The following is a 20,284-nucleotide window of genomic DNA, read 5'->3' on the forward strand; positions in this document are numbered from 1 at the left end:
CTCGGAGAAAATCACAAATCTTCCTTGATCTGCACAAATATGATGCTTGCTACAGAGAGGAGATGGAGTGTAAACACCTCTGAAAAGTTTCTACCTGAATATGACATCTCATACTTTTGAAATCTTACAAGAGTATGTATGAGATGATCTTATTACAAAAAATACATTAGGACACAAAACATTTGGTACATACAACTAACACCTGATCTTTGTGAAACTATATTAAAAACACAGGGTCAAATGCATTCATATAAAAATGTTTATTAATACAATGGAAGCATAATGGACTTATCTGTGCAAGCAAAATCATAAAAACAACACATTTTGTAACTTGGAAAAACATTACTTGAGACTTAACTTGCAGCAGAGTGTGAAAAAGGAGACCGTCCATTAGGTGTTGGTCCTTATTCACCTGGATATCCTCATCCCATAGCTGTTAAATCCAAGAGAATGACTTCTAAGGCCTCAGTGACAAGTCCATTAGTTGTTGGTCCTTATTCACCTGGATATCCTCATCCCACAGCTGTTAAATCCAAGAGAATTACTTCTAAGGCCTCAGTGACAAGTCCATTAGGTGTTGGTCCTTATTCACCTGGATATCCTCATCCCACAGCTGTTAAATCCAAGAGAATGACTTCTAAGGCCTCAGTGACAAGTCCATTAGTTGTTGGTCCTTATTCACCTGGATATCCTCATCCCACAGCTGTTAAATCCAAGAGAATGACTTCTAAGGCCTCAGTGACAAGTCCATTAGGTGTTGGTCCTTATTCACCTGGATATCCTCATCCCACAGCTGTTAAATCCAAGAGAATGACTTCTAAGGCCTCAGTGACAAGTCCATTAGTTGTTGGTCCTTATTCACCTGGATATCCTCATCCCACAGCTGTTAAATCCAAGAGAATGACTTCTAAGGCCTCAGTGACAAGTCCATTAGTTGTTGGTCCTTATTCACCTGGATATCCTCATCCCACAGCTGTTAAATCCAAGAGAATGACTTCTAAGGCCTCAGTGACAAGTCCATTAGGTGTTGGTCCTTATTCACCTGGATATCCTCATCCCACAGCTGTTAAATCCAAGAGAATGACTTCTAAGGCCTCAGTGACAAGTCCATTAGTTGTTGGTCCTTATTCACCTGGATATCCTCATCCCACAGCTGTTAAATCCAAGAGAATGACTTCTAAAGCCTCAGTGACAAGTCTAGTATATACCCATTAGTTTTGTCACTTGCAGCCCTCTTCCTTGTGAGACTCTCTGAATGTATGGGGGGGGGGGGTTATGAAGTCCATATTCTCTTTGTAATGCATTCAGAAAGCAGAGGGAGTAACGTTTGTCTTCTTCCAGGTCATTATTGTACTGTAGATTTCTCTTTGGTTAGAGGCTCCTTGTGAAGTGGAAATTCACACAAGGGATACTATGATCCACTGCCAGGTTGCCACATTCCACACCTCTTCCTTGAACCACGGATGGCTGCTCCAGGGCCAAAAAAATCATTATATGAATGTCCCAAAGAAGTGTGTATGGTGATGCCAAGGTTATTTTGCCCCTGTGATACCAGTTCATTCTTGCCCACCTTGCACCCTCCTTTCTTCCAACGCCCGACATACCCACATGGATACTGCTTCTGTGTTCCCATCATTAAACTGAACAATGAATGGGTGGCCCTGTTAGATAAAGAGAAGTGTGTCAATGCTTTTTACTTCATACTCACATGTTCTCATGCACTGTACCTCAATACATTCATATATTCCATTACAAATTCAATAGATTCTGATGGATCTTCCTGTACAGATGGACTTTTTCTATATCTGACAAGTGAATTGCACTTATGGATGAACTAACAAACACAAAAGTACATCTCCTTTTATTTTTATCACTGCCTATGTCTGCTCATTTGATATTCCAGTTACAATTCTTAAATATTCACTAAATAAAACAAATGCAATGCTTCCCTAAGCATATTCGATGCCTTGCTTATTGTCATAATTAGCATTTACCATATGATTTATAGGCTTGTCTAATGAATTGATTAACAGAAACAATAATCACATACAAATGACAATGGGCTAGATTACTAGTGGAGCAAAGCACAGGGTGCGTTGTCCTTGCACAAAGAATATCGCACAATCTGGTATTAAAACTGGATGATAAAAAAAGAATAGAAAGAAAAAAAAGATTTACCAGAGAATCTTATTGCAGCAACTTTTTTTTTGTAGTGCAAGTGGTGAGTTTAGTATTGCACTAAAGCGCAACACAAAATAGAGCTAGAAAATGTAGCCCTTTTATAGACCAGAAGTGTTGACACTTGAAAATATGCATAACAAAAACTGTATATATATATATATATATATATAAATAACATAATTTATGTAAGAACTTACCTGATAAATTCATTTCTTTCATATTAGCAAGAGTCCATGAGCTAGTGACGTATGGGATATACATTCCTACCAGGAGGGGCAAAGTTTCCCAAACCTCAAAATGCCTATAAATACACCCCTCACCACACCCACAATTCAGTTTAACGAATAGCCAAGAAGTGGGGTGATAAAAAAGTGCGAAAGCATATAAAATAAGGAATTGGAATAATTGTGCTTTATACAAAAATCATAACCACCCCAAAAAAAGGGGCGGGCCTCATGGACTCTTGCTAATATGAAAGAAATGAATTTATCAGGTAAGTTCTTACATAAATTATGTTTTCTTTCATGTAATTAGCAAGAGTCCATGAGCTAGTGACGTATGGGATAATGATTACCCAAGATGTGGATCTTTCCACACAAGAGTCACTAGAGAGGGAGGGATAAAATAAAGACAGCCAATTCCTGCTGAAAATAATCCACACCCAAAATAAAGTTTAATGAAAAACATAAGCAGAAGATTCAAACTGAAACCACTGCCTGAAGTACTTTTCTACCAAAAACTGCTTCAGAAGAAGAAAATACATCAAAATGGTAGAATTTAGTAAAGGTATGCAAAGAGGACCAAGTTGCTGCTTTGCAAATCTGATCAATCGAAGCTTCATTCCTAAACGCCCAGGAAGTAGAAACTGACCTAGTAGAATGAGCTGTAATCCTTTGAGGCGGAGTTTTACCCGACTCAACATAGGCAAGATGAATTAAAGATTTCAACCAAGATGCCAAAGAAATGGCAGAAGCTTTCTGGCCTTTTCTAGAACCGGAAAAGATAACAAATAAACTAGAAGTCTTTCAGAAAGACTTAGTAGCTTCAACATAATATTTCAAAGCTCTAACAACATCCAAAGAATGCAATGATTTCTCCTTAGAATTCTTAGGATTAGGACATAATGAAGGAACCACAATTTCTCTACTAATGTTGTTAGAATTCACAACTTTAGGTAAAAATTCAAAAGAAGTTCGCAACACTGCCTTATCCTGATGAAAAATCAGAAAAGGAGACTCACAAGAAAGAGCAGATAATTCAGAAACTCTTCTGGCAGAAGAGATTGCCAAAAGGAACAAAACTTTCCAAGAAAGTAATTTAATGTCCAATGAATGCATAGGTTCAAACGGAGGAGCTTGAAGAGGCCCCAGAACCAAATTCAAACTCCAAGGAGGAGAAATTGACTTAATGACAGGTTTTATACGAACCAAAGCTTGTACAAAACAATGAATATCAGGAAGATTAGCAATCTTTCTGTGAAAAAGAATAGAAAGAGCAGAGATTTGTCCTTTCAAAGAACTTGCGGATAAACCTTTATCTAAACCATCCTGAAGAAACTGTAAAATTCTCGGAATTCTAAAAGAATGCCAAGAAAAATGATGAGAAAGACACCAAGAAATATAAGTCTTCCAGACTCTATAATATATCTCTCTGGATACAGATTTACGAGCCTGTAACATAGTATTAATCACAGAGTCAGAGAAACCTCTTTGACCAAGAATCAAGCGTTCAATCTCCATACCTTTAAATTTAAGGATTTGAGATCCTGATGGAAAAAAGGACCTTGCGACAGAAGGTCTGGTCGTAGCGGAAGAGTCCACGGATGGCAAGAGGCCATCCGGACAAGATCCGCATACCAAAACCTGTGAGGCCATGCCGGAGCTACCAGCAGAACAAACGAGCATTCCTTCAGAATCTTGGAGATTACTCTTGGAAGAAGAACTAGAGGCGGAAAGATATAAGCAGGATGATACTTCCAAGGAAGTGATAATGCATCCACTGCTTCCGCCTGAGGATCCCGGGATCTGGACAGATACCTGGGAAGTTTCTTGTTTAGATGAGACGCCATCAGATCTATTTCTGGAGGCTCCCACATTTGAACAATCTGAAGAAATACCTCTGGGTGAAGAGACCATTCGCCCGGATGCAACGTTTGGCGACTGAGATAATCCGCTTCCCAATTGTCTATACCTGGGATATGAACCGCAGATATTAGACAGGAGCTGGATTCCGCCCAAACCAGAATTCGAGATACTTCTTTCATAGCCAGAGGACTGTGAGTCCCTCCTTGATGATTGATGTATGGCACAGTAGTGACATTGTCTGTCTGAAAACAAATGAACGATTCTCTCTTCAGAAGAGGCCAAGACTGAAGAGCTCTGAAAATTGCACGGAGTTCCAAAATATTGATCGGTAATCTCACCTCCTGAGATTCCCAAACTCCTTGTGCCGTCAGAGATCCCCACACAGCTCCCCAACCTGTGAGACTTGCATCTGTTGAAATTACAGTCCAGGTCGGAAGCACAAAAGAAGCCCCCTGAATTAAACGATGGTGATCTGTCCACCACGTTAGAGAGTGTCGTACAATCGGTTTTAAAGATATTAATTGAGATATCTTTGTGTAATCCTTGCACCACTGATTCAGCATACAGAGCTGAAGAGGTCGCATGTGAAAACGAGCAAAGGGGATCGCGTCCGATGCAGCAGTCAAAAGACCTAGAATTTCCATGCATAAGGCTACCGAAGGGAATGATTGTGATTGAAGGTTTCGACAAGCTGAAATCAATTTTAGACGTCTCTTGTCTGTTAAAGACAGAGTCATGGACACTGAATCTATCTGGAAACCCAGAAAGGTTACCCTTGTCTGAGGAATCAATGAACTTTTTGGTGAATTGATCCTCCAACCATGATCTTGAAGAAACAACACAAGTCGATTCGTATGAGATTCTGCTAAATGTAAAGACTGAGCAAGTACCAAGATATCGTCCAAATAAGGAAATACCACAATACCCTGTTCTCTGATTACAGACAGAAGGGCACCGAGAACCTTTGTAAAAATTCTTGGAGCTGTAGCTAGGCCAAACGGCAGAGCCACAAACTGGTAATGCTTGTCCAGAAAAGAGAATCTCAGGAACTGATAATGATCTGGATGAATCGGAATATGCAGATATGCATCCTGTAAATCTATTGTGGACATATAATGCCCTTGCTGAACAAAAGGCAAGATAGTCCTTACAGTTACCATCTTGAACGTTGCTATCCTTACATAACGATTCAATATTTTTAGATCCAGAACTGGTCTGAAGGAATTCTCCTTCTTTGGTACAATGAAGAGATTTGAATAAAACCCCATCCCCTGTTCCAGAACTGGAACTGGCATAATTACTCCAGCCAACTCTAGATCTGAAACACAATTCAGAAATGCTTGAGCTTTCACTGGATTTACTGGGACACGGGAAAGAAAAAATCTCTTTGCAGGAGGTCTCATCTTGAAACCAATTCTGTACCCTTCTGAAACAATGTTCTGAATCCAAAGATTGTGAACAGAATTGCTCCAAATTTCTTTGAAAAAACGTAACCTGCCCCCTACCAGCTGAGCTGGAATGAGGGCCGCACCTTCATGTGGACTTAGAAGCAGGCTTTGCCTTTCTAGAAGGCTTGGATTTATTCCAGACTGGAGATGGTTTCCAAACTGAAACTGCTCCTGAGGATGAAGGATCAGGCTTTTGTTCTTTGTTGAAACGAAAGGAACGAAAACGATTATTAGCCCTGTTTTTACCCTTAGATTTTTTATCCTGTGGTAAAAAAGTTCCTTTCCCACCAGTAACAGTTGAGATAATAGAATCCAACTGAGAACCAAATAATTTGTTACCCTGGAAAGAAATGGAAAGTAGAGTTGATTTAGAAGCCATATCAGCATTCCAAGTTTTAAGCCATAAAGCTCTTCTAGCTAAAATAACTAGAGACATAAACCTGACATCAACTCTGATAATATCAAAAATGGCATCACAGATAAAATTATTAGCATGCTGAAGAAGAATAATAATATTATGAGAATCATGATCTGTTACTTGTTGCGCTAAAGTCTCCAACCAAAAAGTTGAAGCTGCAGCAACATCAGCCAATGATATAGCAGGTCTAAGAAGATTACCTGAACACAGATAAGCTTTTCTTAGAAAGGATTCAATTTTCCTATCTAAAGGATCTTTAAACGAAGTACCATCTGACGTAGGAATAGTAGTACGTTTAGCAAGGGTAGAAATAGCCCCATCGACTTTAGGGATTTTGTCCCAAAATTCTAATCTGTCAGACGGCACAGGATATAATTGCTTAAAACGTTTAGAAGGAGTAAATGAATTACCCAATTTATCCCATTCTCTGGAAATTACTTCAGAAATAGCATTAGGAACAGGAAAAACTTCTGGAATAACCACAGGAGATTTAAATACCTTATCTAAACGTTTAGAATTAGTATCAAGAGGACCAGAATCCTCTATTTCTAAAGCAATTAGTACTTCTTTAAGTAAAGAACGAATAAATTCCATTTTAAATAAATATGAAGATTTATCAGCATCAATCTCTGAGACAGAATCCTCTGAACCAGAAGAGTCATCAGAATCAGAATGATGATGTTCATTTAAAAATTCATCTGTAGAGAGAGAAGTTTTAAAAGATTTTTTATGTTTACTAGAAGGAGAAATAACAGACATAGCCTTCTTGATGGATTCAGAAACAAAATCTCTTATGTTATCAGGAACATTCTGCACCTTAGATGTTGAAGGAACTGCAACAGGCAATGGTACATTACTAAAGGAAATATTATCTGCTTTAACAAGTTTGTCATGACAATTAATACAAACAACAGCCGGAGGAATAGCTACCAAAAGTTTACAGCAGATACACTTAGCTTTGGTAGTTCCAGCACTAGACAGCGATTTTCCTGAAGTATCTTCTGACTCAGATGCAACGTGAGACATCTTGCAATATGTAAGAGAAAAAACAACATATAAAGCAAAATTGATCAAATTCCTTAAATGACAGTTTCAGGAATGGGAAAAAATGCCAATAAACAAGCTTCTAGTAACCAGAAGCAAAGAAAAAATGAGACTGAAATAATGTGGAGACAAAAAGCGACGCCCATATTTTTTGGCGCCAAATAAGACGCCCACATTATTTGGCGCCTAAATGCTTTTTGGCGCCAAAAATGACGCCACATCCGGAACGCCGACATTTTTGGCGCAAAAGGACGTCAAAAATGACGCAACTTCCGGCGACACGTAAGACGCCGGAAACAAAAAAGATTTTTTGCGCCAAAAAAGTCTGCGCCAAGAATGACGCAATAAAATGAAGCATTTTCAGCCCCCGCGAGCCTAACAGCCCACAGGGAAAAAAAGAGTCAAATTTTAAGGTAAGAAAAAAATTGATTCAAATGCATTATCCCAAATATGAAACTGACTGTCTGAAAATAAGGAATGTTGAACATCCTGAGTCAAGGCAAATAAATGTTTGAATACATATATTTAGAACTTTATAAATAAAGTGCCCAACCATAGCTTAGAGTGTCACAGAAAATAAGATTTACTTACCCCAGGACACTCATCTACATGTTTGTAGAAAGCCAAACCAGTACTGAAACGAAAATCAGCAGAGGTAATGGTATATAAATAAGAGTATATCGTCGATCTGAAAAGGGAGGTAAGAGATGAATCTCTACGACCGATAACAGAGAACCTATTAAATAGACCCCGTAGAAGGAGATCACTGCATTCAAATAGGCAATACTCTCCTCACATCCCTCTGACATTCACTGCACGCTGAGAGGAAAACCGGGCTCCAACTTGCTGCGGAGCGCATATCAACGTAGAATCTAGCACAAACTTACTTCACCACCTCCATAGGAGGCAAAGTTTGTAAAAACTGAATTGTGGGTGTGGTGAGGGGTGTATTTATAGGCATTTTGAGGTTTGGGAAACTTTGCCCCTCCTGGTAGGAATGTATATCCCATACGTCACTAGCTCATGGACTCTTGCTAATTACATGAAATATATATATATATATATAAAAGTGTGTTTAAAGGTAATTGAAGAACTCCACTTGATCTCTGGCTTAGTGCTCAAGTGACAGCCAGGAGTTTTTCAGAGAACTCCCATGGAAGTTTATGTGAGGGATTTAGCGCACTGGCACTAATCAGACATGTAGATGTTAGAACTCCCTAGACTTTCACTTGAGCTCTAAATTATTAATTTCAACATGGAGTGCAAAAAAAAAAAAGCGCAATATTTTTTTCTACAACAGTAATCTTGGTCAATATTTACCTGTTCATTAGCCATTGTATTTGTTAATAGCTACCAGTGAATAACACAGTTATTATAGACAGTAATAAAATGGTAGATGGGTTTTGGCGACAGATGTTATGACAATGGACAATAAAGATTAAAACCACAGGTAATTGTTTTTGTTCCACCATTATTAGTTGATATATACTTGTCAAATTATTTGGGGTGTATGTAAACAAATTTAGTGCTTAATATGAAAAAAACAGAGGGTGATCTATCCTGTTAATGTACTTTTCTGTAACACCGAACAATCACTAGTTCCTTAAAAGGGACAGTCTAGTCAAAATTAAACTTTCATGATTTAGATAGGGCATCCAGTTTTAAACAAATTTCCAATGTACTTTTATAATCAAATTTGCTTTGTTTTCTTGGCATTCTTTTTTGAAAGCTAAACCTAGGTAGGCTTAAACTGATTTCTAAACTGTTGAACAACCGGCTCTTATGTCAGTGCATTTTGACAGTTTTTCACAGTAAGACAGTGCTAGTTCATGCGTGTCATAGAGATTACATTGTGCTCACTCCAGTGGAGTTATTTATGGCTCAGCACCGATTGGCTAAAATGCAAGTCTGTCAAAAGAACTAAGATAAGGGGGCGGTCTGCAGAGGCTTGGATATAAGGTAATCACAGAGGTAAAAAGTATATTAATATAACAGTGTTGGTTATGCAAAACTGGGGAATGGGTAATAAATGGATTATCTTTCTTTTTCAACAATAAAAATTCTGGAGTAGACTGTCCCTTTAATGTAACAAATAAAGGTACTGCCATCATATATCATCTAAATTATGAAGTTGTCCTCTGTGGTTTGTAGATGCATTAAAACAAAATGGAGTTAAATTGTATGTTCCATTGGAAACTTTATAACAACTTTAGGGAGAAATGGGGAATTGGCAAGATGTATAGATGGTTGGTGCACACACAATTCAATTCTACAAGTCTTCTGCCAAAAGTTAGAGAAAACTTAATTTATGCTTACCTAATAAATTTATTTCATGTTGATGAGAGTCCACAATCCATCTTAGGAATTACTCTTCTCTACCACTAGGAGGAAGCAGATTCCCAAACCCCAAGAGCTCTATAAAACCCCTCCCCCTCTCACATACCTTAGTATAAACAAGCAAAGTGAGTTAAGAAAAAGGAATGAGTCATAAAAGTAGCAGGGGGAAAAAATGTGCTGCAGGAAAAAAAAAAACAACCACAACAAAAAAACTTAAGGACTCCACCATGAATTAAAAATGTATGCATAGGCTCAAAAGGAGGAGCCTGCAAAACTTTTAACAACAGTTTAAGATTCCATAGAGGAGAAATAGGTTTAATAACAGGTTTTATACGAACCAGAGCCTGAACAAAACTATGAAGGAATCCGGAAGATTAGCAATATTTTTGTGGAAATCTGCCCCTTCAGAAAACCGGCAGATAGGCCCTTATCTAGACAATCCTGCAAAAACTGTAGAATCCTAGGAATTTTGAATGCCAAGAAAAATCATGATCTATACACCAGGAAATAAAGGTCTTCCAGACCTTGTGATAGATCTTCCTAGTTACAGGCTTACGAGCCTGAAACAAGGTTTCAATCACAGAATCGGAGAAACCTCTATGCTTAAGGACTAAGCATTCAATTTCCATGACAAAGTTCAGAGACTTGAGATCTAGATGGAAAAAAAGGACCTTGGGACAGGTCTGACCGCAGAGGAAGAGGCTAAGGAGGGAAACTGGACATCTGAACCAGATTCACATACCAAATCCTGCGAGGCCACGCTGGGGCAATCAGGATTACAGACGACTTCTCTAGCCTTAGCTTGGAAGAGGTGGAAACAGGTAAGCAGGCTGAAAATGCCAAGGAACCACTAGAGCATCCACTAACTCTGCCTGAGACTCCCTCATCAATAGAGGTCAAGCTTGAAGGGTCCTGAGTTCTAGAACATTGATTGGTAACCATGCCACAGAGGATCTTAAACTCTTTGTGCTGTTAAAGACAGCTCCCCAACCTAAAAGACTTGCATCTGCTGTGATCACAGTCCTGGTAGGATAAGAAAAGAAGCCCCTGAATAATAAACTGATGATCCAGCCACCAACTTACAGACTGACTTGTACTGAGATCCAAAAATATTCTTTGAGACAGCTGAGTATAATCTCTGCACCATTGACGCAGCATACAAAGCTGAAGAAGCTTCATGTGAAATTGAGCAAATGGAATTGCATCTGAGGTTGCAATCATGAGACCTAGGATTTCCATACACAGAGCCACTACCGGATACAAGAGAGACTGAAGGTTCAGACAAGCTGACACCAGTTTTAACCTTCTCTGCCCTGTTAGAGAAAGACACATGGATACTGAATCGATTAGAAAACCCAAGAAAGTTACCTTTGTCTGAGGAACCAAATGACTCTTTGGAAAATTGATCCTCCAACCATGCTGTTGAAGAAACAAGAGTTGGTTGATGTGAGATCCTGCTAAAGGAAAAGATGGAGCTTGAACCAAGATGTCGTCCAGGTATGGAAACACTGCAATACCCTTACACCTGATCACACACAAAAGGGCACCCAGAATCTTTGTGAATATTCTTGGAGCTGTAGCCAGACCAAATAATAGAGCAACAAACTGAAAATGCCTGTCCAGAAAGGCAAACCTCAGAAACTGGAACACATAATAATGGTAGAAATGTGTTCAGGAGACTCCGTTTATTGAGTAGATTTAGAGACAGAATCCAGCTGCTCCATTAATGCATATGGCAAAGCAATGCAATAAACACTATATACTATATAGTTTTTAAAAATAGACTCAAAGGTACAATGCGTGCTAAGCCGAATTACAAAACAAAGCAAGAGAAATTAACATTAAATCCGAGAACAGATTTTGCCCCCTCCTAGTGGTAGAAAAGAGTAATTCCCAAGAGTAATGGATTGTGGACTCTCACCACCTGTATGACAGAAATAATGATGACAGTCTTAAGAGGGTGATTGCCAAAATACATAAATGGAGGTAATGAGGCCTATTTATCATATGTCTGTCGGACCTGATCCGACAGTGCGGATCAGGTCCGACAGACATCGCTGAATGCGTAGAGCAATACGCTCTCCATATTCAGCATTGCACCAGCAGCTGTGACACCTATCTAGGATTTGCTGTGTTCCTGAGTGTGTTTTTTTAATATATGCACCAATAAAGGATTTTGTTTATTAATTGGAGTGTCGGAGCAATTTTCTTCTTTCAAATTTTCAATGTCCAGATTCTACCGACACCGCAGCGTACATTTGGACTTTGGAGCAGGTGTGCCACACAATCACTAACTGATGTGAGAGCCGATATACGGAAGTGTTTGCAGGATAAAGGAGTACAACACTGAGCCTGCCAGAGAGGACCTGTGAGCTGCATCATGTGGAAGTGAGACATGGTCCCTACTTCATTTGCAGCACAGGTTTTGGACCATTTATCTGTGTCACTCTGGAACAGTGATTAAAGGACTCATTGTTGGAGCGGGGTGAGTTCATTTATGCTTACAGTTACCACCTGCAATTTGTTTATGGACACCTAATGCATTATATATATATTGCACAGTTTTTTATCTTCAATTTTGTTTCTATGTGACTGGGTTTTGTGTTCTATATTTCTCTCCATGCCAGCAAAGTTTTTAATCATCAGATCCCAAGAAACTTGTGAGGCTTTGAATGCACTGTACGCATGGCCATTTGACTTGTTAGGCTTGGGATGCTCTTTATATGTGTCCAAGAAATTTACAAGGGTTGGAATGATAAATATATTTGTCCTAGTGACTTATAAGATTTTGAATGCTGTGTGCTCATGTTCAAATAACTTGTGACACTTTGAATGCTCTACACACATGTACAAGAGTGTGGCCTAGAATGCTACTTATATGTTTTCACAAGACTTGTGTGGTTTTCAATGCTCGGAAGAGATTTGTAAGGTGTAGATCCAAATGACTTGTGAAATGTGGAACAATATGTGTCCAAGTAATGCCTGAGGTTTGGGATATTTTTTATAATTACAGGTACAAATCCCCAAATTTGGAATTCCAAAATCCAAACATTCGGAAATCCAAAGTTTTTAAAGGGACACTCAAGTCAAAATTAAAATTCAGATAGAGCAGCAATTTTACACAACTTTCCAATTTACTTCCATTAACAAAATGTGCAGTCTTTTTATATTTACACTTTGTACAGAATATATACGTATATGCATTTGTGATTGGCTGTTGGCTGTCACATGATACAGGAGGAGTGGAAATAGAAATAACGGAAATTTGTCAGAAAAAAATCTACTACTCATTTGAAGTTCAGACTACGTGCTATTGCATTGTCTTTTTATCATGCATTTGTTGATTATGCAAAGCTACTGTATTTATTGGTCCTTTAATTCAATTTTTTTTAAAAATACTATTATAAAAAATTACATTTTTTTTCGGACTGTACGTAACAATTTTCTGTCTGTGCCTTTGGTCTGGTTTTTGCGCTTTAAAATGCAAATAAAAAACAACAAATATTACCTTTCTGATTATAGTGCTGTACTATCTGTCTGATGATAATATGTATACAAAAGTATTTAAAATATATAAAACTACCCTTTGATTACATTTATAAGTTGTATAATGACATGAAAATATTGCCTAAATGACATAAGATATTGCTACACTTGGTTCCATCCCCTCTCCAAAATGTTCCATTTTATAGATGCAAATATTCCAAAATCCAAACTATTCAGAAATCCAAACCTTTTCCGGTCCTAAGCAGTTTACATAAAGGGTTTTCTACCTGTACCAGAAGGATTTGTGAGGCTTTCAATTATCTGAATATGTGCTCAAGTATCCAAGATACACGGTTTGAATTTGTACTTAATGAATTTGCCTAAATACTTGTGAAGTTTGTAATGCTATATACATTTTTTTATTTATGTTTGTGACAACTTGGGGACGTTAGAAAACTATTGGCATTTACTAAGAAGACTACTGTATTGTACAGCACATCTCAAAGCGTTGTACTTCTGAATTTTTCTTCTATGAGACTTCAAACATTAAGTTGTGGAATTCACAATATGTTACATAATAAAACAAGTACAATTATGGTCACAATTTGCCATGTCCTAGAGGTTAACAGATCATGTAAAATGGTCTTATTTACCACAAATTCACCTGTTTATGTCATGAGGTCTGTAAGACTATGTGTAGTTATGCTGAGGATCAGTAACCGCTTCCTATCTCTGGGAGGTGATACAGTTGCAGGGTCAGCAAGTGGCATTTACAATCTTTCATTTAAATGTTCCACACATTAATCATCCTGCAGCCTTCTCAGTCAGACCCACCTGACTGTTACAATCACACTCTGTGCTGCCCCTGGGACTATCTGTATATTGTTAATTGTTTCTAGGCCTTGATGGTCTTTTAATCTAAGATTAATTTATGCAATTTTAAATAACTCTTCTTATGATTAATAAGCTTTAAAATTAAAAGGAATTGGAAGCAATTATAATAAGTGGTTGGTCGTAACCTCATTAGCAGGGGTGGGTGATTCTTAAAATACACACGTTAACTTTAAAGAATTTAGCAGAAAAGGTCATAGGATAAAGAAATCTGAGCAGAGATAATAACATATCACACACAGTATCATATACAAACATTCGTTTTGTCCCACACTGATCTCACATTCACACACTAGTTATATTGATCATGTGTCAAAACAGACTCACAATGATCACACACAGTTAAACGTATCTCACATACAGTATATGTCTAAAGCATGACATAAATGCATTGTCAAACACATAAACAAGTCTAAACCATTTTAGAATTGTATTTGTCTAGTGATGTGGGCAAACAAAACATAGGTAATGCCTAGTTTCAAAAGGAAGTAATTCAGGTAACTGCTCTGAATACCACTGTATTCCAAAGGAAATATGTTTTTGTTAGTTTAGTGGGAATTACAAATTACAGTTTATTGGATATTTGTTAGTCTCAAATGCAAGGCAAAAACATTTTCAAACATCTGAATTTAAAGTACAGGACCCGTCTTCTTAGGTCCCATATGAAATTCCTAGACATGCATTTGGATCAATTACAGATAAACACAAACACCACAGTGTTTTTGGTTTCAAAAGCTATTTATACTAACAATAAAAGTATTTATTGATGCTTGAAGTGATAACATACGAATCATAAGTGGGAATGTAGCTTTAAGTTATTTAGACAGAAAGATCCAGACATTTCCAGTGATTTACACAAAATATATTTTTTTATGCTGATCACAAATAGACAAGTTAGGATCTACACAATGAGATATTGGCACAGCCCATGGGGGAGGAACAAAGAATCTCGACCAATGATGACTCCTTCCAATACACCTTAAAAAAGCCCAAGCCAATCTTAGCTGTAAAAAGTTTGTGGATCTGCAGAACAGTAGGAATCACTTTTTTAGAAATCGCCTTATCTTTCAGAATTGATGATTCCATAACCAAGCCATTAAAGCAAACACTTTTGTGTCTTGGTACTGAAATAGGCCTAAGGCAGAAGGCTGGGAAACTGGAGAAGCAACTAGCAATTCTGTCAGGGCTAGAATTAATCTTTTATGGCCAAATTCAGCAAGAAGAATTTTCTTCTGCTTGTATTGCTTGATCTTTTGAGACAGCTTAAAAAAGAGAGAACAATTGATCTTAACGTTAAATGTGTTTTTTTTTGGTTGTTTTCCCCCCACTCATCCTCTCTCTCACTTGCCCCGCCCCTCTCCAGTTGGTATTATGATAGATTATATACTTCTCTTTCATGGAGTCCTCAACTACCCCTATTAGTTTCCTAACAGTGAGATGAACTCTGGTCTTAATTTAGTGTCCTGGAATGTTGGAGGAATAACCTCCCCTATTAAAAGGAAATCAATAATAAAATATCTTGGGAAATTTAAACCTGACATAGTTCTATTACAAGAACACCATCTTAAAGCCCCAGAAATTATTAAATTAAAAACTAAATGGGTTGGGGAGGTTATTGCCACCGCACAGGACATTAGGAAAAGGGGAGTGGCGATCTTACTGAATAGAAAATTAACATATCATATCGTGAGTAAAGAATTGGACCCGAATGGACGATCCCTAATTGTTGAAATAATTATTAATAAAATCAAATACATCCTATGTAATATTTATGGTCCTAACTTAGTTGATCGTGATTTTTGGGATAACTTGACAGTGAAACTGCATGGATATATAGGCCTTAATTTAATAATTGCTGGTGATTTTAACCTATTAGCTGATCCTATTCTAGATAATTCCAATAGATGTGCTGTTAAATCTAGAGACAGGAAAGTATGAATTTTCCAAAAATTTTGCTCTCAAACTAGGGGTTATCGACATCTGGCGGGTCCAGAACCCAGATTTACGTGCTTATACCTGCTTGTCCAACGCGCATCAATCGCTATCCAGAATTGATTATTTCTGCATTTCAGATTCTCTGTTTAAGTGGAATTGGGAGGCTAAAATTGAAGATATCATAATATCGGACCATTCTGCTATATCATTACGCTGTAAGTCCACTATGATTTCCGCTAATAACAATAATATTTTTTTCCCTAAACACCTCAGTAATAATATTAATTTCCAAAATTGGTTGAATAATAAATGGTTCGAATTTTACAATAATAATGTAAACTATCTTGAGAAGATAGAAGTGTTTTGGGAAACAGCCAAGGCTGTTATTCGCGGGGAGATAAAATCATACACGATCCAGCAAAAGAAAAAATTTAGCCGCATTGAAGTGCAGTTAGCTAATTATGTCAAAAATACATACAGAGCCTGTTTGGATGATCCCACTAAAAGTAAATGGGACATCTATGTGAAGGCAAAAACAAAACGAGATATTCACTTAGAGCAAAAAAGTACACAAGAAGCATTTAGAAGGCTCTAAATGGTGGATTTGTTGGCAGATCAGCCAAATATCTTTCTAGAATCACCAAGCCTAGCTCAAGAAATGTTATTCCGGCCATTAAGGTAGGTGCCAAGCGAGTTACTAATCAGCAAGATATTGAAAAAGCCTTCCAAGAATTATTTCAGGATTTTTATTCAGCAGAACCTTACAATTTGAACTATCAAAGTGAACTCTGGAGTAGGATCCAAATCCCTAAATTATCTGCAGAAATAATTTCGGCTATTAATTTCCCCATTACAGATGAAGATATCGTCTGTGCTATTAAAATGGCTAAACTAAATAAAGCCCCTGGACCGGATGCCCTCCCATTAGAATTTTACCGTATTTTACAAACACAGATTACCCCTATACAAACAAATTATATAATCACTATTTTTGTGAAAGTTCAGAATGCTCACCTTATTTTGCGGCAGCAAACATTTAATTAATTTTAAAGAAGGATAAAGACCCCGAGTGTCCTAGTTCCTATAGACCTATCTCGGTTCTTAATACCGACTATAAACTATTAGCCGCTATCTTAGCTGAACGTTTAAAATTACAAATTGGGGATATAATACATGAAAACCAATCGGGGTTCATGACAGGGTGGAATCCGGCCAGGAATATAAGGAAGCTTTTATTAATATTGGAATATAGCTGGAATAAGAGTAAGGATCTTAGTTCACATGGAATAGCTGATGAAGCTATACTAACGGTCGTTGCCGAGAAGGCTTTTGACCGGATAAGTTGGGACCACATGTTTTTCTCATTGTCACAATTTGGTTTGGTCTGTAATTTTTATAACTGCGTCCGTGCTATCTACAGCAGGCCTTTCTCTGCCATTATCATCAACGGCATGACCTCCCCGCGATTTACATTACAAAGAGGCATGCGGCAAGGATGCCTGTTATCACCACTGCTTTTTAACATTTGCCTAGAACCTTTAGCTATACTGCTCCGTCAGGAGCTAGAGGGCATATCAGTGGCATATGAGAAATTGGTATTACTTCTTTATGCTGATGACTTATTATTATTTTTAACTAATTTGCAAGATACATTGCCGAAATTACAGAATATAATTAAACAATTTGGAGTACTTTCGGGATATAAGATTAACATACTTAAATCAGAACTGATGTGGTTATATAATAGCTCGATAGCTAGAACTGAACATCCTTTCCCTGTAGTCACTCAAATTACTTACTTAGGGCTGAGAATATCCATAAATCCGAATGAATGGTATAGTCTGAATAATACTTATTGTTTGGAATCCTGCAAGAAAAAATTAGCAGAGTGGACTATATTACCTATTTCTTTGACAGCACGTACTGTAATTAAGACTATCCTTTTCCCTAAGATATTCTATATTTTTCAAAATATTCTGCTTCCCATCCATAAGTCAGATGTCTATAAGTACGATAAAGCCTGCTCTAGATTTCTTTGGATTGCGATACATCGACTTATGAATTCCAAAATGTCTGCTGGTTTAGCGCTTCCGAATTTACTGAGTTTAACCTAGTCGCATTGGCTAGATATGCCTTAGACTGGATAACAGAGAAAGAACAGATTACATCTACTTTATGGGAATCTAAAATGATATTTCCATATAGTTTAAAGGCTATTTTACATTGTCAAATAACAGACTCTCTTCTCGGGAATTTTATGCTTACCTTCAACTAAGACACTATATATACGAGTTAATACATAAATATGGACCTGATTGGACTCAAGGTGAATTACAAATCAGAATAAACAGCTATGTTGCCGGTAGCTATGCAATTGCGCCATTATACCTATTATTTAATCAAAAAACTTCACGCATACAGGTGGATGGCATTGTGGCAAAATGGTCAGATAAACTCTCTGACATTAACGATCAGATTATAATTGATAGCTTTAAAATAACTGCACCCCTTAAGATCTGTCTGATGAGTTATCTTACGCCTGCTATTCTGTCGAAATGGTATAAAACACCTCTGCACTGTCCCAGATGTAGATCAACTTCCGCAGACTTAATGCATTGTTTTTGGGATTGTCCTAAAATTGCCCAATTTTGGCAAAAAATTATTTATTGGATGAATAATGTAATTGATTTAAATTATTATCCTAAACCAAGGGAATTTTTTTTCCTAGTGAAGTCCCATGGAACAGCGAGAAATCTTAAGCTTATAAATACCATTATTCTAATTGTTAGGAATCTTATTCTTAAAAGATGGAAAGCTAGGACACCTCCCAAGGTCTCTCATCTAAAAAAGGCTTTGGCTTTACAATTTATAGTGGAACAAATTAATCTACCCTATCCACAGAGTGTATTTACCTCTGTTCTTTAAGAAATGGGAATCTTATCTTTTCATTACTGTTTTCATCACAAAAAAATTTGTTGAAACCATTACTTAATTAAATTTTCGTTCAGATTAATATACATACTGGGCATTTCCCACAAGGTTGGTTAGAGGGCAGTGTTGAGGATCATTGAGATATGGGGGGTAGGGGGTGTGGTGAGGGAGAGGCTGTAGTTTTAGTTTTTTTTTTTCTCCCTCTGAATTGTTTGTTTATTCTGTTTGTTTGTTTATTTTTTTTTGTCTTGTAAATAAAATTGGACTAGGTAGATATAGAAGATATAGCTATTGCTGTCCTAAGTAGGTGGCATAAGGGTGTGAACGATGGAGATGACAAGTTGATCAGACAAGATATCAATGGTAGTCATATTTAATCCCATAAGACTTACATTTGTTATCCTTTACTGTATTCTAGCAGGGTTATGTATATTATGATAATAATGATGGATTTAGATTTTAAAGTTGGTGTATCACAAACTGCTGAACTGTACATTTTTTTTGTATATAAGGTTTTATTCTCAAAAGGTTAAACTTTTCCAAAGATATTCTATGTGGCACCTTACTGAAATAATCTGGGAAATGACGGAATGGTGTTAATTAATTAGGGATTGTACACTGTTAAAAATGTTTTTGTTTTTTTTTTGACACTGGGTATGTAATTATTGATTATATAAGAATTTTGTATATAATGTTTTATTCTCAATAGACTAAACTTTTTAAATGATATTTTTTGTGGCACCTTACTAGTTACGAGATAATTTGGGAAATGACGGAATGGTGTTAATTAATTAGGGATTTACATTGTGTTATCTCGTTTTATTTTTAATTTTTTTTTTTTTTTGCACCCAATATTCACAGTGCACGTGTTCAAGACGGGTTTAAGTTAAAAGATTTTTTTTTTAAAATAGCCATTGCAGAGAGAAGGGAAAAGGGGAGAAAGAAAGGGAAAGAAAAAAAAAATCAAAAAAAAAATCTGGGTTTCTTTTTTTTTTTTTCCCGAGTAATTTTAATAGTATCTATAATGTACTGATGTTGATTACCTAGGGTACCTGTGTCTGAAAATTGAATTTTATGCTGTTTTTCTATGTTGTGTGGTCAGAATATATTTCTTCTGTATATGTACATTTGTCTTTTCAATAAAAATATTTAAAAAAAAACAAAAAACTTTAAATGGCATCTTTAAAAAAATCTCAACGTTTCCTCTCCTTGCACATTATTTAGTCCTTTCATGCAGGAAATTTCCAATACCCAAATAAAGATACCATTCTACTGGATGAACAGCATGGTGACTCAGGAAATTAATCTACAAATTCAAGAGACCTGGAATATAAGTAGCTAAGGTGAAATCAAAGTAGAGCTCTGCCCAAGTAAATATGCACCCAACCTCTTTGTAGTCTTTCTACAAGTTTCTTCAAGATGGTTAAATATATATCCACACTTATGATGTCAGTACCAAGATTACAGAACATTATAATTATTATTAAAATTATTATCATTTAAGCTGAAATTTATTCTGAGCTCAGAGC

At 36.9% G+C, this 20,284-nt stretch overlaps 1 protein-coding gene across 2 annotated transcripts in view; it reads right to left on the reverse strand.

Moving 5' to 3' along the window:
* Positions 1-245: 245 nt before the first annotated feature.
* Positions 246-20,284, reverse strand: part of MAP2K5 (mitogen-activated protein kinase kinase 5) — a 314,237-nt gene continuing 294,198 nt past the window's right edge. For both annotated transcript variants that reach the window (XM_053718510.1, XM_053718509.1), the window contains one exon: positions 246-1,661. In XM_053718510.1, coding sequence (XP_053574485.1) covers positions 1,557-1,661 — 105 coding nt within the window. In that variant the 3' untranslated portion in view covers positions 246-1,556. The remainder of the gene's footprint in view (positions 1,662-20,284) is intronic.

Source organism: Bombina bombina, chromosome 6 (genome assembly GCF_027579735.1).
Source record: "Bombina bombina isolate aBomBom1 chromosome 6, aBomBom1.pri, whole genome shotgun sequence".
Classification (NCBI taxonomy): Eukaryota; Metazoa; Chordata; class Amphibia; order Anura; family Bombinatoridae; genus Bombina; species Bombina bombina.